The sequence below is a fragment of the Nematolebias whitei genome, chromosome 8 (assembly GCF_014905685.2).
Source record: "Nematolebias whitei isolate Nwh7 chromosome 8, NemWhi1, whole genome shotgun sequence".
NCBI lineage: Eukaryota > Metazoa > Chordata > Actinopteri > Cyprinodontiformes > Rivulidae > Nematolebias > Nematolebias whitei.
The window spans coordinates 1,310,858-1,329,943 of NC_056505.1; the positions used below are offsets into that span (position 1 = coordinate 1,310,858).

General features: G+C 42.1%; 1 protein-coding gene across 1 annotated transcript in view; it reads left to right on the top strand.

Annotated features, from left to right (window-relative positions):
- The window catches only part of LOC119412961 (protein unc-13 homolog B), a 141,509-nt gene that overhangs the window by 79,518 nt on the left and 42,905 nt on the right, over window positions 1-19,086 (top strand). The window contains exons 16-21 of the mRNA XM_037679971.1: window positions 280-426; window positions 2,964-3,070; window positions 3,444-3,529; window positions 7,551-7,677; window positions 17,248-17,344; window positions 18,569-18,712. Coding sequence (XP_037535899.1) covers window positions 280-426; window positions 2,964-3,070; window positions 3,444-3,529; window positions 7,551-7,677; window positions 17,248-17,344; window positions 18,569-18,712 — 708 coding nt within the window. The remainder of the gene's footprint in view (window positions 1-279; window positions 427-2,963; window positions 3,071-3,443; window positions 3,530-7,550; window positions 7,678-17,247; window positions 17,345-18,568; window positions 18,713-19,086) is intronic.

Here is a 19,086-nt window from a genome sequence, read left to right on the forward strand (position 1 = left end):
ACAATGTATTGGGATATTAGAGGACAATGTCTTGAGATAGTAGAGGACAATGTCTTGGGATATTAGAGCACAAAGTCTTGAGATATTAGAGGACAAAGTCTTGGGATATTAGAGGACAATGTCTTGGGATACTAGAGGGTAGTGTCTTTTGGTATTAAAGCACAATGTTTTTAGATACTAGAGGATGGTGTCTTGTGATATTGTGTGAGGCACATCTAATTTTTCTTGTTTCTTTTCTGCCTTATGTTTCCTCCTCTTCCTGTTTTTTTTCATGTGAAGGTTCTCGAGCTTCCGAGTCCACCACGCGCAGCCAACGTGGTGCGGGACTGCATCAAGGCCTGCCTGAACTCCACCTATGAGTACATCTTCAATAACTGTCAGCAACTCTTCAACCACCAGTTCCAATCTGCGGGCCAGGCGGTGAGCGTCAGAAAGTTGTTCAGAGTTCCATCCCTCATTTCTGATTTGGATCTGGTTGGAAATTTAAAAATGAATAAAAGCATCAGTTCTCAACGCAGTTTCCCCTTAACAACTTTCACTGCATGAAGATGTTGTCAAATGACTTTCTATGTTTTAGTTCAAGTAAAAAAGTGCTATGTGTTGTCATCATTCTATGTTTCCATACAATGGCGAAACTGGTTCTCTGTATTTAACCCATCGCACCTGAGATACACCCAGGTGGAGCAGTGAGCAGCTAAGTAAGCGCCCGGGGAGCAATTAGGGATTAAGTGTCTTGCTAAGAGACACCACGACATGTGGGAATGGCTGTGGATTGAACCTGGGACTTTCGGGTCCCAAGTCGGCTGCCCTACCTCTACCCCGTCTTGGCCCCTAGTGGTGGTCAACTAAAACTTATCCAAGTCCACCTGAAAAAGTTACACAAAGACAAAGATGCAAACGTTTAAAATCTCTTGCTAGTTTTTTTTCACTCACCTTCAGTGTTTTTTCATTCAACATTTATTTAAACAGGTTAGTCTAATTTAGCCCTGAGGACTCATTTACAAGTGAGACCTGTTTTTAAGAAAGAGTGATGACAACAAAAGACTGTCATAAAAGAAAGAATATAAATTGAAAAAATAAAGAAAGAAAATTATATTTAAAAAAAACAGCTAGATTATAAAGGTGAATGTAGAAAACTAAAAACAGGAACATCTGCAGGAACTTCACAGATGTTTGAAGCCACTTAGAGAGGTCAAGGTCGAGACCTTCAGGTCTTTTTACAAGATGTTCCAGGAAACAGGAGCGGAGTAGGAGAAGGTCCTTTTGTCTAGTTCAGTCCTCACTGAGGGAACACTGCAGGTAATGATGTCCTGAGAGCGCACGCTGTAGCTGCACTCACACAGAGACATGTAGGAGGAGATGTATGAAGGCAGCAGACCAGGAAGTGATTTAAAGATGAAGATGTACCAGTGGGAGAGTCTGTGTGAAGTTAATGGTGACCAGTTAACCAGTGAATACTGGGTGCAGTGGTGGGTACGATAGTTACAGCCAGTTATGAATCTTAGTGCACCATGATAGACAGCATCCAACATCTGCAGCATCCAACATCTGCAGCATCCAACATCTGCAGGGTTCTTGTAGGAGCGTTCATGTAAATAATGTCACCGTGATCAATGGAGGGAAGGAAAGTCACAGATACAAGGTGTTTCCTAACATTCAGGGTTAGACAGGATCGGAGTTTGGAGTCAGACAGTGTTGCCATAAAAACAATAACTATTGTGTTTATTCCATATAAACATAATAGTTATTGTTTTTATTAATATGCATGTTGTATTTACTGAATGGAATAAGGTCCATAAAATATACTGTATAATTAATGGTTTAACGCCCCGCCTTCCTATGAGCGTGTTTACCAATCACAACACCCTCACCCCCTCCCCCACTCCAAAACTCCTGGTTGGCTGAGAGAGTGCATCCTCACTCGAATATTATGACAGTTTGGGTCAAAATAGACTCATTTTAAAGCAGCAAGATGAGAATTGATCATTTTCTACCTGACAACCCAGCCATCCATCCATCATCTTTACCAGCTTCTTCCTTTTTGGGTTGCGGGCATCACTGGTGCCCATATCCAGCAGTCACTGTGCGAGAGGCGGGGGACACCCTGGACAGGTGTCCAATCCATCACAGGGACAAATGAGACAAACACCCATTCACTCTCTCTCACCTAGAGACAATTTAGAGTTACCAATCAGCCTAACATGCATGATTTTGGTTTGTGGGAGGAAACTGGAGCACCAGGAGGAAACCCACACAGCACGGAGAGAACATGCAAACTCCACCCAGAAAGGTCCTGGATTTGAACCAGTGACCTTCTTGCTGAGAGGCAACAGCTCTACAAACTGAGCCACCGTGCCGCTCTACCTTTCAACCCAGCTCCCCATAATATGTTCTCAGGCCTGAACCTGTCCGTGGTCCGGCAGCGGTGTGTGCAGCATGAGGATTACCATAAATTTTAGAAGAGCTGCACCACCTAAAATAAGTTACCATAACGCCAAGAAACGTTGCACCATTTAAAATAACTACTAATCTTCATAGAAAAGCTGTGCCATGCAAGCTTTCAGACTAAAAGTACCAAATGCCGAGATGACATAAAACATTTTTAGGTCCCTGAATAATTTTTGGACCAATTTCTTGAGTCTTTTAGTTTTTTTAACAAATGAAGAAAATCATGAAATGAGTCTTTGTTATGCTTCACGTGTTGAAATGACACAAATGAATCATGAATATGTACTTTGTATGTTGTATTTACTGAATCGCTGAGTAAACACTGAATATTTAATTATGGCACATAATTGAATTCATGAGTTCATGAATTGAGTTCATTTTATTGTCATCTGTTTACATCACTACAGTCAGAAACAGAGAGGGGAAAAGGACAAAAGAAGGAAAAATCAGAAGGAGAGGGAGAGGATGAAGAGGAGGACAAGGAGGAAGAGGAGGAAAAGGAAAACCAACTGGAGGAGCAAGGTCCGAGTGTCCAGAACCTGGACTTCTGGCCCAAACTCATCACGCTCATCGTTTCCATCATTGAGGAGGACAAGAACTCGTACACGGCTGTCATCAACCAGTCAGTAAAGCTTCTTATATCAAGAAATATCATTCATTTGTTTGATGAACTTTTGATCTGCTCAAGATCATTTCATGAAACTTTATCCTCATATGCATCATCACTAGGCAGAGTGTCACATGCGCTTTTCTCCCCCTAGCTCTAATATCAAGGTCAAAAACCAAGGTCAAAGTTTTTTTTTACAAGTCTCTGCTTGTCTGGACCATTGCTATAGATTGCTGTGTTTGTTGACCGGCGTACATCGTACCGTATGTGGTACTCTTGTTTTATCATAAGTGCCTTTAATGTTATCTTTCATTTTCTTACCTTATAATCATGATGCATGTTGGTAGAAGCAGGTGGATGCTGAACCCTCTCCTCCTCCTCCTCACAGGTTTCCTCAGGAGCTGAATGTGGGGAAAGTCAGCGCTGAGGTCCTGTGGACCCTCTTTGCTCAGGACATGAAATACGCTCTGGAGGGTAAGATCCTGTGTCCATCAGAGGGTGGGATACCTGAGTGTGCGTGCATGCGTGCTTGTGTCAACCACACCTTCATTTCATGGCGCCATCAGGTCTTTATTTTTATCATTGCCGTTCATCTTTACTTCCAGTTTTGGATGAAATTGATCACAATCGCTGGAACAACAGTGAGATTAGCGACTAACGTAGAAAATAGCTAAATGTTGATATACATACCATACCACTTTATTTATAGAGCACTTAAAACAGCTACAAGGCCAACCAAAGTGCTGTACAGACAGAACAACAGGTAACACACAAAGCAAAATACAAAATGAAGTAAATCAGAATATAGACATAAAAACGATGCAGATAATGACGACAAACCAGTGTGGAGCATACAGGATCAAAACACAGATCATCTGGTGTTGAAAGATACTGAATAGTAGTGAGTTTTTAAACTGGACTTGAAAACCGAGAGGAAGGGGGCCAGTCTGACAAGCAGAGGTAACTCGTTCCAAAGTCTTGGTCCTGCTACAGAGAAGGCCCTGTCACCTCTGCACTTAAGACGAGTTCCTGGAACTGTGAGGAGCAACTGGTCCGCTGACCTCAGGGAACGTGGTGGGACATACGGTTGTAGCAGATCAGAGAGATGGGGGGGGGGGGGGGGGTCAAAACTGTTCAGTGATTTGTAAACATACATCAGTATTTTGAACTGGATTCAAAAGTGAACCGGTAACCAGTGCAGGGAGGCCAAAACTGATGTAATGTGCTCTCTTTTGCCTGTACTGGTTAAAAATGGGGCTGCTGCATTCTGGACCAGTTGTAGTCGTGCAATGGAGGTCTGACTGATACCAAACAGGAGTGAATTGCAGTAATCAAGCGTAGATGTAATGAATGCATGTATTACTGTCTCCAGGTTCTTTTTGGACAATATGGGCTTCAGTTTAGACAGCCGCCTCAGTTTATTAGGATGGACAGAAGAGCAGAGTCAGCGACAAGAAGAAGGTCATTAGTTATTTTTATTAGAGCTGTTTCGGTGCTATGGTGGGGGCGACAACCAGATTGAAACTCTTCATAAATGTTATTGTTGGATAGGTGAGAGTGAAGTTGACTAGCAATGACTTTTTCAAGAACCTTGGAAATAATAATAAATCTACAGTGTTTGGCAAATAAAAGTCAAGATAATTTTAATACATCTTTATTGTCATTTAATGAGATGGTTGAATCCAAGGTGGCAGCATGTCAATTGTTTGCTCTGAGCTTCTTCTTTTATCTTCTTAACTTTTGTTTTTAAATTCAGTTTTAATTTATTTTTTCAATCAATTTTTAATGTTATTTTGTGCTCTATGCATATGCTTAATGGTAATACTAAAATCAAAAGTAATGAATAACTGAAGATGGGCCTTTCTTCAACCTGGAGCTGTTTGCTGAGTAGCACCATTTTAAAGTCTCTGGTGTTTGCTGAAGCTCAGTTGGACTATCTTGGTGCCCAAGCCTCACTCAAACCACCTTCCCTACTCCACAGCCTGAGGCCTACTCCATCCGTCCTGCTCAATCGACCAAGGCCTGCTAAATTTGCTGCCATTGATCTGCAGCCTGAGTGGAGGCCTGCTCTGTCTACCCTGTCCCACAACTTGAGGCTCGGATCATCTGTCCTGCTCTGCAGCCCGCTGTATCCACCCAGTGCTGCTGCATTCTTTGGTTGCTCCACTCTGAATCTGATTGTTCTACTCCCTGGGATCTGTTTCACCTGCCCTGAGTGATGAAGCTACTTTTCACCAGCCTTGCAGCAGATAGCCTCCATTCAACTCTGCAGTAGGTGGCCTTCAGCATCCTTTGAGCAGCTAACTCCCACCAGTCTGTGGTTGCAAGCTGCATTCTGCTGCTGTTTTCATCATAGATCATCTAGGCTACATTGAGGCCTTCTGTGAGGATCTTCAACACAATACTGAGGCCTGTGCTATTGACAGAGCATTCTCTATCAGCCAACCCTCACAATACGTTTGGGTCTGCCAGGTCTGACCGGCATCCTCCCCCACCATCGGAGCCAACTCACAACCAAGTAGTGATCAGTGGACAGCTCCGCCCCTCTCTTCACCCGAGTGTACAAAACATGTGGCCGCAGATCAGATGAGACAATGACAAAGTCGATCATCGAACTGCGGCCTAGGGTGTCCTGGTTCCAAGAGCACATATGGAGACCCTTATGCCTGAACAAGGTGTTCGTTATTGACAATCCATGACGAGCACAGAAGTCCAACAACAGAACACCACTCTGGTTCAGATCAGGGGGGCCTTTCCTCCCAACCACACCCCTCCAGGTCTCACTGTCATTGCCCACATGAGCATTGAAGTCCCCCAGCAGAACAAGGGAGTCCCCAGAAGGTGCACTTTCCAGTACCCCTTCCAAGGACTCCAGAAAGGGTGGATAATCCAAACTGCCGTTTGGTGCATAAGCACAAACGACAATCAGAACCCGTCCCCCCACATGTAGGCGGAGGGAGGCCACCCTCTCATTCACTGGGGTGAACCCAAACACACAGGCACCAAGTTGGGGGGCAATAAGTACGCCCACTCCTGCACGGCACCTCTCACCAGGGGCAACACCAGAGTGGAAGAGTGTCCAGCCCCTCTCAAGGAAACTGGTTCCAGAGCCAGAGCCATGCGTAGAGGTGAGTCCGACTATTTCTAGCTGGAACCTCTCAGCCTCACACACCAGCTCAGGCTCCTTCCCCACCAGTGAGGCGACATTCCACGTCCCAATAGCCAGCTTCTGTAGCCGAGGATCAGATCGCCAGGGTCCCCGCCCTCGGCCACCACCCATCCCACATTGCACCCGACCCCTTTGGCCCCTCCCACAGGTGGTGAGCCCATGGGAAGGGGGACCCACGTCTCCTCTTCGGGCTGTGCCCGGCCGAGCTCCATGGGTAAAAGCCCGGCCACCAGGCGCTCGCCCGCATGCCCCACCTCCAGGCCTGGCTCCAGAGTGGGGCCCAGGTGACCCACGTCCGGGCAAGGGAACAAAAAAAGAAATTATTTGATTAGTTGAGTGGACTTGGTCAGAGTAGTTTTCCCCCATCAAAACTAAAATCAAGAGATGAGAGCACACAATTTATGTCACCACCAATTATAAGTTTATGTGTTGGCATTTTTGGCATATGTGAGAAGAGGTTACTAAAAAATGTAGAATCATCCCAATAATAAAATACCTTTATTTTACCAGGAAGAAATCCATTGAGATCATTAGTCTCTTTTACAAGGATGTCCTGGACAATTAGGAGCATACACCAAAACCAAGATCACTGGCAGCATGTACAACTTCCCCACCATCACAACATACCGCCCAGCATTATCAGCATGCACACTCGAGACTGTAATTTGCACCTGTTTACCAACTATAATATCTTGACTTGTGTTGGAAATTAGACTGAAACACTTGACCAGACCATTTTTTAACAAAGTTTCCACTATCAGCAGAATGCACATGGGTCTCCTGTAAAAAGGCATCAGTGTTCATCTGCTTCAAGTGTGAAATAATTTTCTGAAATTTAACTGGACAGCCACTAGAGTGGCCAACGTCCTTAACGTTGGTCATAATTAAACAGCAGGAAATAAATTACATACAGAATATGTATGAATGTGTATGGTACATGTCTCTCTTGAAAATGAGTTCTTGTTTTATGCGGTAGAACTTTAGAAAAAGGTGGAACCAAACATAAGGTGAAACAAAACTTAGAGGATGAATTTGTGAAGATTTTCTTTTGTTGTTTTTTAGTGACTGTAGTTAAATAACTCTGTTGTAGTTTTTTATAGTATTCCACCCTTCTGAGATACGATGCATGTGTTTGTTTGTTTGTTTGTTTGTTTCCATGCCATGTCTGATTAAGTAATTCGGTCTGAGTGAAAGATTTGTGGTTTAAAACAACCTTTTTAGTTCTACAAACTGTTGACTGATGGAAGGCTTCAGGTTGTTCAGCAGAAGGTCATCGTTGTTTGTGTTTGTTGTGTTTTATGGTTGTTTTTGTGTGTTTGTTTTCAGATCATGAAAAGCATCAACTCTGTAAGTCTGCTGACTACATGAACCTGCACTTTAAAGTCAAGTGGCTGTACAACGAGTACGTGAGGGAGCTGCCGTCGTCCGCTGATGTTGTTCCTGAATACCCTGCGTAAGAAAAATCGTTCGATCATCGTTTACTTCCTGTCTCCTCCAACAACAAGTGTCTGTTAAATCGCTGCATGCTGAACTCTTTGGGTTCAGATTGTATTATTAGGTTGCAGAAAGTGTGCGATTGTGTTACGTCCTTCCTGTGAGAGTAACAACTCTGTTCACCTGAACATGTTCTTTCATTTTAATAAGCTGCTCTTCCCAAAACCAATCCGTCCTGCAAACAGCTAAACAGCACAGATGCAGTACCGGCTGAAAGAGTCATTTCTTTGTTAAATTAACTTCATTAATAGTGTTTTTTTAATCATTAAAAGTTTTTTATTTGTCCATCCTTCACCTTTAGGTATCATCCTATGTGGAAACCCTGAGGTGGTGGTGTGTGTGTGTGTGGGGGGGGGGGTCCTCTATACCCCCACAGTTCTGTAAAAAGGAAGCTTGACACAACCTGTTCTTATTGTTTATATGGTTATTATTTAAAACTCCCTGTATACTGTGTCATTGTCCCCGCCCCCCCCCCCCCCCCCCCCCCAATTATGAGGTGGAATTTCTGCTCTTGGGCATGAGGGGTCATGGTTGGATCCAGTATTTGACCTGTTTTGTGAGGAGTATATTGAGCTAGGCAAATCAAACGATTATGTTTTGTGAGTTACAATAAATCTTTTGACAGAGAAGAAGATCAACGAAAGGCGGCTCAACATTACTGACCAGCACCACACAGGCACTGTGCAAGGCAGCCATGAGTATGGTACTGGTCGATACTAACTTCAGCTACAGTTGTCATGCATCCAACACTGTGAAGCCAATGCACTGATAGAAAGCAACCCCCCTTTAAAACTGTGAAGAAGAGAAATCAGCAATCTTTGCTTTGCTGATGATACAGACCTTATGACTGGATCAACCAATGATCATTTACCAATGGTCGTTCAAGCAAAGAACCTTTGTGAGTTGTCGTCATGGCATGGAGATCAGTCTGGAGAACAAGACCACGGTTTCTGGTAAACATGAGCCTCATAACAAACATCAGCGAGACACAACCTCAGGCCTTTGTTCACGCCAGAGAGCAACTTGGTTAAAGAGGTCGAGTGCAGCTAAAGCTGCTAGAGAACTAGCTAGACTTGTTTGGAAGGACAGATTAGTGTTGCTGACTGGCTACCAGAATCAGACTCCTACATGCACTTGAGTTGTCAGCCTTTTATGCTGCAGAAACCCGGAACAGGTTTTGAACTGGAACCTGGAACTGCAGAAACTTTGAACGCTGAGATATAGAGAAGAATATATGCATTTACTATTGATGCCTGCTTTAGGTCCGCTGGTCCTGTCACACTACAAATGCTGCGGTCCATGTTCTCAAGAAGAAGTTCAAGTGGTTTGCCCACGTAGTGAGGGCCAAGGGAACTCTGTCGAACATGATGTTTCTGCTGATCTATTTCATGTTGATGTGTTCATCAGCTCACACAGACTCATGTTCGTGCTGCTGTTCGGCGTAATGTTTGTTTTTATGCTGTTAATGCTTAGAGTATATTTAATTAACATTTTTTTATCCAACAATTTTCAGTCAGGTCATCTGGACAGTTTCTTTTTTTGCTGAAGCGTTTCACCTTCTATCCAGAAGGCTTCATCAGTCAAGGAAACACACAACACAACATTTTTCTTTGTTCATATCTTTGATCTTATTACTGTTTTTCTTTTACATTTTATTGTTGGATGTAACTGGGACCCTGTGGACATAATTTTGTTCCACCACGTGCGAATGACAAATAAAGAACCTTGAATCCTTAAATGATCCTTCAAGGAAAAGCTGAAGGACTCCATAAAGACAGCATCCACTTGTCAATGAGCAGAAGCCATTTGTACACTTTTCATGTACCAGCATTGCTGAGGGTTGCTGGTGACTGATGTTTGTACAGCTCTCAGGCTAAAGGGACTGATGATAATGATCCTACTTTTGTTACCTGCAGTTGGAGAACAGATATGAAGACCACGAGGAGGGAAACATGTCAGGAGACAGAGGGAGAAGAGGAAAGTGAAGAATGTAGGACTGAGGGTTGCAACTCTAAATGTGGGGACAAAGACAGGCAAAGGTAGAGAGCTGGCTGACATGATGCTGAGAAAGAAGGTAGATGTTTTATGTGTCCAATGACACGAACCAGGGTTTTTGGATTCTTAATATACAAGCCAGACACAGGAGTGCAAAAACAAGTACAGTTTTTATTTATTATAGGCTGTGGGTGCAAAATCAGGATCAGCTGAGTTGACAGTCTGCACAGGCAGATGGATGGTGAGAGTCACCTGTCAAGACTGCAGCAATGACGTCACTGATCCTTTGCAGAGCAGCTGCAATAACGTGGTTTGAGGGGCAAATCCAATAACGGAGTCCGGTTGTCAGAGCAGGGGTCATGAACAGGAAGGCAGAGGTCCAGATACAAAATCCAAAAATGTAATCAGTGAAGCGTGGTCTAGTAGAGGAAACAGGGTCCGTTACCATGGCCAGAGTGGCAAACAAATCCAAGAGGGGTAGGCAACGAGAGGAGTCAAAAAACAGGCGAGGGTTCAAGGCAAGACAAGGCAAGGATACAAGATACTATGATTGAAGGCTTCACTATCGGGGACCATGAGTGGTGCAATAATACGGCACCGGTGGAGAGGGAGAAAGGAGTTTATAAAGGGTGCAGAGCAGGTGAAACAGATGAGCTGAACAGGTGAGTGGAATCAGGGCTGATTGCTGTGATAGGCTGATGGGGTGTGGTGAACTGTTAACTGACAGGAGCAAATGTGAGCAATGACAGGAGCTGAGGGATAAACAAAACATGAAGGGGAGGGGCAGAAAACATGGCATGTCATGAAGGGGCAGGGAAGTGAGCAGATGGGGGGCCAGTGGGGGCCGCTGATCATGACATCCAAGAGACCAAGTGGAAGGGCAGCAAGGCTCGCAGCATTGGAGCAGGGTTCAAACTGTTTTACCATGGTGTGGATTGAAAGAGACATGGAGTAGGGGTGGTCCTGAAGGAGGAGTTGGTAAAGAATATAGTAGAGGTGAAGAGAGTGTCAGATAGGGTGATGTGTCTGAAGGTAGAAGTAGAAGGTCTGATGCTAAATGTTGTCAGTGGTTATGCTCCACAGGTTGGATGTGATGTGGAGGAGAAAGATACATTTTGTAAAGATCTGGATGAAGTGATAGAGAGTATTCCCAGGGAGGAGAGGGTGGTGATGGAGCAGACCTGAATGGACATGTTGGTGAAGGAAACAGAGGATGAGGAAGTGATGGGTAGATTTGGTGACAAGGAAAGAAACCAGGAAGGACAGATGGTGCTGGATTTTACCAAGAGAATGGAAATGGCTGTAGTCAACACTTATTTCCAAAAGAGGGAGGAGCATAGAGTGACCTATAAGAGTGGAGGAAGGAGTACGCAGGTCGACTACATTCTGTGTAGAAGAGGAAACCTGAGGGAGATTGGAGACTGTAAGGTTGTGGCAGAGGAGAGCGTGGCCAGACAGCATCGGATGGTTGTGTGTAGAATGACTGTTGTTGTGAAGAAGAGAAAAAGAGTCAAATCAGAGAAGAAGACCAAATGGTGGAAGATGAAGAAGGAAGAATGTTGTGATAAATTCAGAGAGGAGCTGTTGAAGGCTCTGGGTGGTAAGAAAGAGCTTCCAGATGACTGGACTACTACAGCAACAGTAATTAGAGAGACAGGTAGGAAGGTACTTGGTGTGTCATCTGGACAGAGAATGGATGATCAGGAAACCTGGTGGTGGAACAGTGAAGTGCAGGAAGATGTTCAAAGAAAGAGGTTAGTCAAGAAGAAATATGACAGAGAGAGGACTGAAGAGAGGAGACAGGAATATAAGGAGATGGGATGTAGAGCAAAGAGGGAGGTAGCTAAGGCAAAGCAGAGGGCGTACGATGAGTTGTATGGGAGACTGGACACTAAAGAGGGCGAGAAGGACTTGTATCGATTGAAGAGACAGAGGGATCAGGCTGGAAAGGATGTGCAGCAGGTTAGGCTTGTTAAAGGTAGGAATGGTAATGTTCTAACGAGTGAGGAGAGTGTGATGGGAAGATGGAAGGAGTACTTTTAGGAGCTAATGAATGAAGAGAATGAAAGAGAAAGAAGAGTAGAGGTCATAGAAAAAAAACTGTGGACTGATTTCTAGATTGGACCATTAATTTTATGTTATGTTTTCATTTTTACTTTATTTTACTTTATTATTATTCGCACCTTTATGTCGAAGCAAATTCCTAGTTTGTGAACCTCGTTCATTGACATGGCAATAATAAACTGATTCTGATAATTGTCAACAACCCGGATGTCCAACTGAATCAGCTAAGTTTATAGAGAGAAGACCTGCTCCATTTAAGGTAGGATGGATTCCTTCTCTCCACATCAGACAGGGTTTTCTCCAAAATGCACTTCAGTTGTCTACAAATCCTACGCTGTTTTCAGAACACCACCTGGACGCCCAACAGTTCAAAGTATGGTATGGTATAAAGTTTATTCATTTAAAAAAAGTACAAAACAATTCCATAACAATATAAAAAGATACAAAAGAGATTTAAAATGAAAGGTGCAGAAAGAATAAAAAATCTTATTATATCTGCCCCTTTTTTCAAACAATTATTTCAATCATAATAATTTTCAAGTAACAGAACAAAATGAATAACTTTATAATTTTTCTAATTCTAATACAAAACACACACTAAGCTACTTCATATATACTTTTTTAACAATTCAGCTTTGATCTTTTTCTTAAATGTGCACATTGACTTGGCATTTTTCACATCACTCTCTAGAACATTCCACAATCCAACTCCTTGGATTGAGGTAGACCTTCCCTTCAGACTAGTTCTGAATGTTGGTTTGACAAATATCTCTATCCCCTTAAGATTGTAACAACTTTGTCTTTTAACAACATTTCTTTGGATATTTAATGGTAATGTGTTATTTTGAGCCCTATACATAACTGATAAAATACTATAATCTACCAAATCATGGAACTTCAATAAGTTCAGTTGATAAAATAATGTGCTTGATGGGTGACAGTAATGCTTTCTGGTGATAATTCTTACAGCTCTTTTCTGTAAAATAAAAATAGGTTTTGTAAATGTTTTACACGCTTTCCCCCAAACATCAATGCAATAGATTAAATGTGGAACAATGATTGTGTTATACAACATGTACAGAGCTTTATCATTTAATAATTCCCTGACTTTGTATAGTACTGCAATACATTTAGATATTTTTGTTCTTACAGAATTTATGTGATTTTTCCATGTGAGCTGTTCATCAATGATTACACCCAAAAATTTCATCTCATTAACTCTACAAATCTCAACACCCTCAATTTTAAATGGATCATCAACAGTTCTCTTTTTGTTACTAAATATCATGTATTTAGTTTCATCTAAATTTAATGATAATTTATTAAGTTTAAACCAAGTTTGTATTTTATCAAATTCTGTCTTCATCAATTCCAACATCCGTTTTACATCTTTACCCAAACAAAAAAATGTGGTGTCATCTGCAAAAAGGACACATTTGAGGAGTCCTGATACATTCACTAAGTCATTCACATATAAAATAAATAACTTTGGTCCAAGTACAGAGCCTTGAGGAACTCCACAAGTGATATTGCACAGGTCAGATCTTACACCATTTATTTGTACAAACTGTTTCCTATCTTTTAAATAGCTAGATACCCAGTGTAATGCTGGTGCTCTTATACCATATTTATTTAATTTTTCAAGGAGAATAGTGTGGTCAATAGTATCAAATGCTTTTTTAAAATCAACAAAAATACTAACACAATACTGTTTTTGATCGACAGCAGTAGTTATTTGTTCTATTATTTCCATGAGAGCCATTGATGTAGAGTTTTTTGCTCTAAACCCATACTGACTGCTACTTAGAATGTTTTGTTTAGTAATAAATTTATCTAATCTGGTCACAAACAGTTTTTCTAGAATTTTTGAGAACTGTGGTAATAAGGATATTGGTCTATAATTATTGAACACACATTTATCACCATTTTTAAAGAGAGGAACTACCTTAGCTACTTTCATATTGTCTGGAAATATTCCTTTTGAAAATGATAAATTACAAATATATGTAAACGGCTCGATAACATAACTCATTATGTCCTTTACAAACATCATATCCATGTCCACCCAGTCTTTTGATCTCTTATCTGTAAGATTTTTTACTACATTCATTATTTCTTCTTTGTCAGTTCCATTAAGAAAAATACTGTTGTCACAACTTATAACTGAATGGTTCACATTATTGTCTACTTTTGGTATTTTAGCAGCAAGGCTTGATCCAACGTTCACAAAATGATGATTAAATCCATTTACAATTTCATTTTCATCATGATTTCATCATCATCCTTCAAAAAATATTGTGAAATACCTGTTTTTGCTTTATGACTTTTCAGAACACTATTTATTACTTGCCATGTAGCTTTCATATCACCATTACTTTTATTTAATAAATCACTATAATATTCCTTCTTGTGTTTCCTTATAATCCCTACTAATTTATTTTTATACTTCTTATATTTCTTTTCGGCCTCTTGTGTTCTCAATTTCAAGAAACATGTATACAAATAATTATTTTTTTACAAGCATTTCTCAACCCTTTCATCATCCATGGTTGGTCAACAACATTTCTCTTTGTACAATTATTTTGCACACAATTCTTTTCATACAGAGCTCCTAAAATATTCATAAACTCATCATATGATCTGTTCACATCATCAACATACACGTCTTTCCAGCTTTGTTTATGTAAATCATCTTTTAATTTGTCCATTGCTTTTTTTGATGTGTTTATTGTTTTTTTCTTAATTGTAATTTCTTTTGTAATGCTTTGATCATTTTTATAAATCATGAAAACTGGTAAATGATCACTCAAATCACTCATTAAAATACCTCCCATCACATCCCCATTTGTTACATTTGTGAAAATATTATCGATTATTGTAGCACTATGAGTTGTAATTCTTGTTGGTTTTGATATTAACGGATAAAGATTTAAACTATACAATGAATTTGTAAATGTACTGATGTTATTTGAATCTGTTTTATTTCCCAGGTCAATATTAAAATCTCCACACAAAAAATGCTTTTATTAAAACTCTTGTCCAATAGTTGTACGATTTTATCAGTGAATATTTCTATATTTGATCCTGGAGATCGATATGCACAACTTATCAATATGTTTTTATCATTCTTGTTTATTATTTCTATTGTTATTATTTCCATGACTTTGATTCCAAAGTCAAAATACGGCTAAACGTGTCATCACTGGATAGGTTGGGGAGGGGGCAGGAGAAAACTACGAAGTCAGACATGGACTTTGTGAAGTTATACACTGAAGCAACATTAATTTTAGTGATCTCTGATTTGCGTAGCTGAGTTTCATTTTCGCCGCCATGAATAATAATTTTACTGTATTTCACCTTAGCTTTAGCCAGTAGTTTCAGGTGGGATTCAATGTCACCTGCTCTGGCCCCTGGAATGATTTTTTACTGAGGTTTGAGTTGCAGGTGCCATGTTTCAGACTATGGAGCTGGTAACAACGAGAGTCTGCTCCTCGGCGGGCGTCTCACTAAGCACGGAAAACAGATTTGAAAGTTGAACCAAGTGGTGGTTGACCAAGGGCTTAGTTTTAGCATTATTTTTTCTATGGACTGTCACCCAGTGGGCCTGAGGTTCAGGGCAACTAAGTGGAGGAAACTGGTTTGAAATGTGGTTTTGAACAGGACAGTGGTGAGATGTGCTGTAGGAGTGACCAATAGCTTCAAGGTGGAGGTGGGAGTGCATCAAGGATCAGCTCTGAGCCCCTTCTTGTTTACTCTGGTGATGGACCGACTAACAGATGAGGTCAGGCAGGAATCAAGTGGACTATGATGTTTGCAGATGACATTGTGATCTGTTGTGAGAGCAGGGAACAGGTGGAGGAGAACTTGGAGAGGTGGAGGTATGCACTTGAAAGAAGAGGAATGAAAGTCAGCCGTAGTAAGACAGAGTCCATGTGTGTGAATAAGAGGGAGGAGGTGGAACAGTGAGGCTACAAGGAGCAGAGGTCACAAAGGTGCAGGACCTCAAGGACTTGGGGTCCACTGTCCAGGAACATGGGGAGTGTGTTAAAGAGGTGAAGAAGAGAGTCCAGGCAGGATGGAGTGATGGAGAAAAGTTTCAGGAGTGATTTGTGACAAAAAGGGTGTCAGCAAAGGTCAAAGGAAAAGTTTACAAGACAGTGGTGAGACCAGCTGTGTTGTATGGTCTGGAGACAGAGACATGGACAAAAAGACAGGAGACAGAACTGGAAGTGTCAGAAATGAAGATGTTGAGGTTCTCCTTAGGAGAGACAAGGATGGAGAAGATCAGGAATGAGATGATCAGAGGTACAGCACAGGTTGAACAACTGGTAGATAAAGTTAGAGAGGACACACTGAGATGGTTTGGACATGTCCAGAGGAGAGACAGTGGTTTGGACATGTCCAGATGAGGGACAGTGGTTTGGACATGTCCAGAGGAGGGACAGTGGTTTGGACATGTCCAGAGGAGGGACAGTGGGTATATTGGTAGAAGGATGTTAGAAATGCAGCTGCAGGAAAAAGACAGAGGAGACATATGGATGCAGTTAGAGAGGACATGGAGGTAGTGGAGTGAGGACAGAGGACAGAGTGAGATGGAGGAGGATTTGCTGTGGAGACACCTGAAGAGGAAAAAGAAGAAAAAGAAATGTTCAGGTTTAACAGTCACACTGATGATGAAGAACTCGTCAAACTTCTTTCACTCTGCGTATCTTCAGTTCTGAAGAGAACTCCAGCAAAGTTGAATCGATAATACAATAATAAAAAATCACCAGGTGGCTGCTGAGGTGGGCAACACAATAATGTTCCTGGCCTCAAATACACTTGTGCCCTCTGTACTCAACAACAAGCTTTAATTTTCAAGGTTCGTCCTGACAGATGCTGCTGCACAGCTCCCTGATGAAAACCACTCAGAACTCTGCAGAGTTCAAGTCTCCTACTAGTTTCCAACAGTCAAAGCCCAGTGAGATACTGGCTTACAAAAATAAATAATAATACTAATAATGATAGTGTTATGTATTGTCATCATTGTATGTTCCCATACAATGATGAAATTGGCTCTTGGCTTTTAACCCATCCACCACCAGGTGGAGCAGTGAGCAGCTGTGGAAAGCGCCCAGGGAGCAACTGGGGATAATGTGTCCTGCTCAGAGACACCATGGGATGTGCAATGACCGGAGATCGACCCTGGGACCTTCAGGTCCCGAGTCAACTGCCCTGCCCCTACACACTTTCTTCTGAAAATGTTCAGGTTAAAAGCAACTAAAGTCCAAATAAAAACTGAAGCAGCTTCAGAAAAGTTGAAGAATTGAGCAATTTAAAGAACCAATGTGGATGCTTGGAAGCAAAATGATAAAAAATTCTGTTAAAAAAAAATGGAGGATGGCTCAAGACTTACGCACAGTCAAATGGGCCAAAAATCATGTTATGTATCAAAGGAAACCTAAATGTTGGTTTGGTCTTGTTGCTGCAGGTGGTTTGTCCAGTTCGTCCTCGCCTGGTTGGCTGAGAACGAGGACGTGTCCACAGACTTCATGCACGCAGCGCTGGACAGAGACAAGAGGGAGGGGGTCAGTGAGACATTTGTTTCCTGGAGCTTCACAGAGCTCCTTCATCGTCGCTCCCTGCTGAAGCTGAAGCAGGCTTCATGTTTTTGCTTTGTCTTTGTCTGTCTGTTGTGTTAGCAAAATATCTTTTGAACCAGTGGCTGTATGTTAGTAAAACTCACAGAAAGTAATCACATGATGTGTTTTTATTACTGACTACTTTTGTAATCAGTCCAATGTAAGATGGCCGCCACAGCTAATGATCATTAGCCAACACAAAAATAGCTAAAACTCTGTGAGTTTACTCAACAATTAGCTAAAACATTCCTTCCAGGATTTTCTTTGTCTTTACCAAAAGATAACGTTTCCAGTGGTTCCCAACACTGGTTCCTGAGGAACACCATCCTGCATGTTTTAGTTGTTTCTTTGCTCAGGTGTGTTGGAGCAAAGAAACAACTAAAATATGCAGGATGGTGTTCCTCAGGGACCAGTGTTGGGAACCACTGGTTTAGGCTACATTCACGCTGCAGGCTAACGTCCCCACGTCAGATTTTTGTAATTTTTTAAAACTGACCCGGGTCTTTTTCATCTGTGCTGCTGACCCAGAGCCGTGTGTGATGTTTTCAGAACGACCTCTGTCTGAACGCTGATGTTTCATTTCATTCCGCTCTGACATCGGACAGGTGGGGGCGAGCGCATCAATACCATGGTGTTGCCTCGACCTTGAGTACGTCGCTCCTGTTCCAAAAAGGCAAACTAAGGAGCCGTCATGAACTCTGGACCAAACATTCAAGAACAATTTCAGACGCACACATGCTAACATGTGTAGCATCCATATTTACACATCGTGCTGCGTGTGACGCCCCGTCTTCTTCTGGGCCTGCGGTCGCCTCAGAACTGCAAACGGGTCACGCTGCCATCTGATGGAGGTCGTATTTCACTGAGAATAAGAACGACCACACAAAACAAGAGCAGATCAAAACATGCGTCTGCTGAAGCAGATTTCAAAGAGACCAATATTTCTGAAGAAATTAGTGAGATTTGTCATGAGATCAATATCTTTTATTTGAAAGATTTTTTTAAAGATTATGAAATAAAATGTCTTCTCCTGATACAGCGGAACATTTTGATGTGCGTGGCGTCTGACACAGCAGAATGTGGATCACATGGTCTAAAAACAGGAGACTGCGCTGACTCAGCGATGAACAACGGGTGGATTGTTACTCGTCTGTCTTCTCGTCCTTCCAGTTCCAGCAGACGTCTGAGCACGCTCTGTTCTCCAGCTCCGTGGTGGACATCTTCACTCAGCTCAACCAGAGCTTTGAGATCATCAAGAGACTGGAGTGTCCCGATCCCACCGTGGTGGCCCAGTACAACCGACGCTTCGCCAAGGTGAGTCGACTGACCTACATGTCTGCATCAGTTCTGTTTCTCCACTGACAACCTGACAGTTCGTTTATTCAACAGTTAATGGTCAACTTTATTTCATACTGGTCAAAGGTTTCATACTGGTCAAAGGTCCATCTCATCATCTGCTGCTTGTCTCTGGCTGGGTCCAGCAGACAAACCTCTCCAGCTCGTCCTGAGGAATCTGAAGGAGTTTCCAGGCCAGAGATCTGGTCTATGATCCCTTTAATGGAGGGGTTCAAACTTTTTGGGTTCAGGGACCCCCTCATGACCCCCCTCATGACACCCCTTATGACCCCCTCATGACACCCCTCATGACCCCCCTCATGACACCCCTTATGACCCCCTCATGACACCCC